Below are 2,871 nucleotides of genomic sequence, written 5' to 3'. Positions count from 1 at the left end.
ATAAATGATTAAACTTATTTACAGTCTTATGGTGGCACATTGTGGTACTCCACCCAGCAGATGTGGCAGTTTTATGACATTGGTCCAGTGTTTCTGTGTGTTGGTGGTCAGTGGAAGTACGTGTCTCTGATGTCTTTGTACAGCTGGCAGGTGGTTAAAAAAGTGCATCTCTGAATTGCCCCATTTGTATGAAATGTGCTGTACAAATAAACTTGCCTTGCCTAAGACCTCCACCTCTCTACAGGAAATAATGAATTAATTAATTGTGTGTGTGTGTGTGTGTGTGTGTGTGTGTGTGTCTCTCAGAGGGCTACTTCATCCCTGTCTCGTGTTTCCTGCTGTTCAACCTGTGTGACTGGGCGGGCAGGAGCTTCACCGCTGTGTGTATGTGGGTAGGTCACACACACACACACACACACACTCACACACGCACACAACACACACATGCACGCACACACACACACACACAACACACACGCATGCACACACACACGCACACAACGCACACGTGCACACAACACACACACGCACACAACGCACTCACGCGCGCACACACTTACACACACACACACACACATACACACACACACACACACACACACACACACACCACAGTGCCCGTTTCTGGAGTGTTGACCTGAGAGTGTGTGATGTCATCGATCGTTAATCAATAACCAGGCTGATAACCTGATCAGAGCACTGAGTGTGTGTGTGTGTGTGTGTGTGTGTGTGTGTGTGTGTGTCTCCCAGCCAGGGCAGGACAGCATGCTGTTGCCAGGGCTGCTGGTTGCCAGGGTGATCTTCATCCCTCTCTTCATGCTGTGCAACGCCCAGCCGCGTCGCTTCCTGCCGGTCTACTTCCTGCACGACGGCTGGTTCATCAGCTTCATGATCCCCTTCGCCCTCAGCAACGGCTACCTGGCCTCCCTGTGCATGAACTACGGCCCCAAGTACGACACTACCCACAACCACCTCACTACACTACCCATAACCACCTCACTGCACACTACACTACCCATAACCACCTCACTACACACTACACTACCCACAACCACCTCACTACACTACCCATAACCACCTCACTACACACTACACTACCCACAACCACCTCACTACACACTACACTACCCACAACCACCTCACTACACACTACACTACCCATAACCACCTCACTACACACTACACTACCCATAACCACCTCACTGCACACTACACTACCCATAACCACCTCACTACACACTACACTACCCATAACCACCACACTACACTACCCATAACCACCTCACTGCACACTACACTACCCATAACCACCACACTACACTACCCATAACCACCTCACTACACTACCCATAACCACCTCACTGCACACTACACTACCCACAACCACCTCACTACACACTACACTACCCATAACCACCTCACTACACACTACACTACCCATAACCACCTCACTACACACTACACTACCCATAACCACCTCACTACACACTACACTACCCACAACCACCTCACTACACACTACACTACCCATAACCACCTCACTACACACTACACTACCCACAACCACCTCACTACACACTACACTACCCATAACCACCTCACTACACTACCCATAACCACCTCACTACACACCTCACTACACACTACACTACCCACAACCACCTCACTACACACTACACTACCCATAACCACCTCACTACACCCTCCAACCTCCATCCCAGCTGAGCGTAGCCTAGCTAACCCTCTTCTTCTTCTTCTTCTGTCTCTACAGGAAGGTAGCTCCGCATGAAGCAGAGACGGCCGGCGCCATGATGACGTTCTTCCTGGGTCTGGGTATGGCGCTTGGAGCCGCCCTCTCCTTCCTGTTCCGGGCCGTGGTCTAACCCCCCCGCCCCCCCCCCGCATTCCATCAGTCTGCATGTCTAGACTGTATGCTGTTAAATGTATTAAACAATGTTAGCACTTTGTGTGTGTGTGTGTACCCCCCTCTGTATTCAATCTAAAAACATGATCTCATATTGAGTATGACTACATGTTGTCATGACTACACACACACACACACACACACACACACACACACACACACACACACACACACACACACACTAATACCAAAATGTGCACAGACACACACACACACACAGGTTCTCTCACACACACACACACACACACCACAATAACTGTTTATGTTTCACTGATGTCAACATGTTAAAACACCAAGGAGACAGTAGGAGAGATAGTGAGTTCAGAGATATTGAGCGTCAAAGTTTTTACATTCCATTATGTTTTGTGAGATGGAACCTTTGTATTTTATTAATTACTAACTCAAAAAATGTCAACATTTTAAAAAATAACACCACACAGGCATTAATCAACACCTAATGGATCAGATTATGTAAAAAACTCAATTTTGACAAAAATTGAGATAAAACCTTATAATTCTTACGTCACGATTCAGCCATGAAATAACAAGGGAACGAGGCAGGCTTATTTCCATGTAGAAGTTACATCTCCGTACCTGTGCCCAGGTGGTCTCTCAGCCCCCTGCGCTGCAGCCTGGAGAGGCGGACCACCAGCTGTGCCTCACCCACCTCCTCTGGCACTGCGTGACGTTAGAATTATAAGGTTCTATCTCCATTTTATTTATTTTTTATGTTGTAAGACAGGTTGCTACCTTGATTGCCTTGGGTACCTTGATTGCCATAGTTCATTATGTTTTTGTGGATCAAAAATGTTCTGTTATGATTTGTTTGTTTATTTAATCCTTTATTTTGGCAAATTACTACAGTATTTGCTCACTGCTGTTAACGTCACAGCTGTCTGTTAACTTCACAGCTCCTCAGAGTTTGTCTGTTGGTTGTGTTTCTTCTT

The 2,871-nt window shown here is 47.1% G+C and overlaps 1 protein-coding gene across 1 annotated transcript in view; it reads left to right on the top strand.

Moving 5' to 3' along the window:
* LOC308162916 (equilibrative nucleoside transporter 1-like) overlaps positions 1-1,896 on the top strand; it is a gene marked incomplete at its 5' end in the record, with an annotated part of 10,003 nt that extends 8,107 nt beyond the window's left edge. The window contains 3 exons of the mRNA XM_080537057.1: positions 307-392; positions 751-950; positions 1,772-1,896. Coding sequence (XP_080393183.1) covers positions 307-392; positions 751-950; positions 1,772-1,883 — 398 coding nt within the window. The 3' untranslated portion in view covers positions 1,884-1,896. The remainder of the gene's footprint in view (positions 1-306; positions 393-750; positions 951-1,771) is intronic.
* Between the last annotated feature and the right edge of the window lie 975 nt (positions 1,897-2,871).

Source organism: Nansenia antarctica (genome assembly GCF_963989245.1).
Source record: "Nansenia antarctica genome assembly, chromosome: 7".
Lineage (NCBI taxonomy): Eukaryota > Metazoa > Chordata > Actinopteri > Argentiniformes > Microstomatidae > Nansenia > Nansenia antarctica.
The sequence above is the reverse complement of the archived record's forward strand: the minus strand, read 5'-3'. Positions and strand labels throughout refer to the sequence as shown.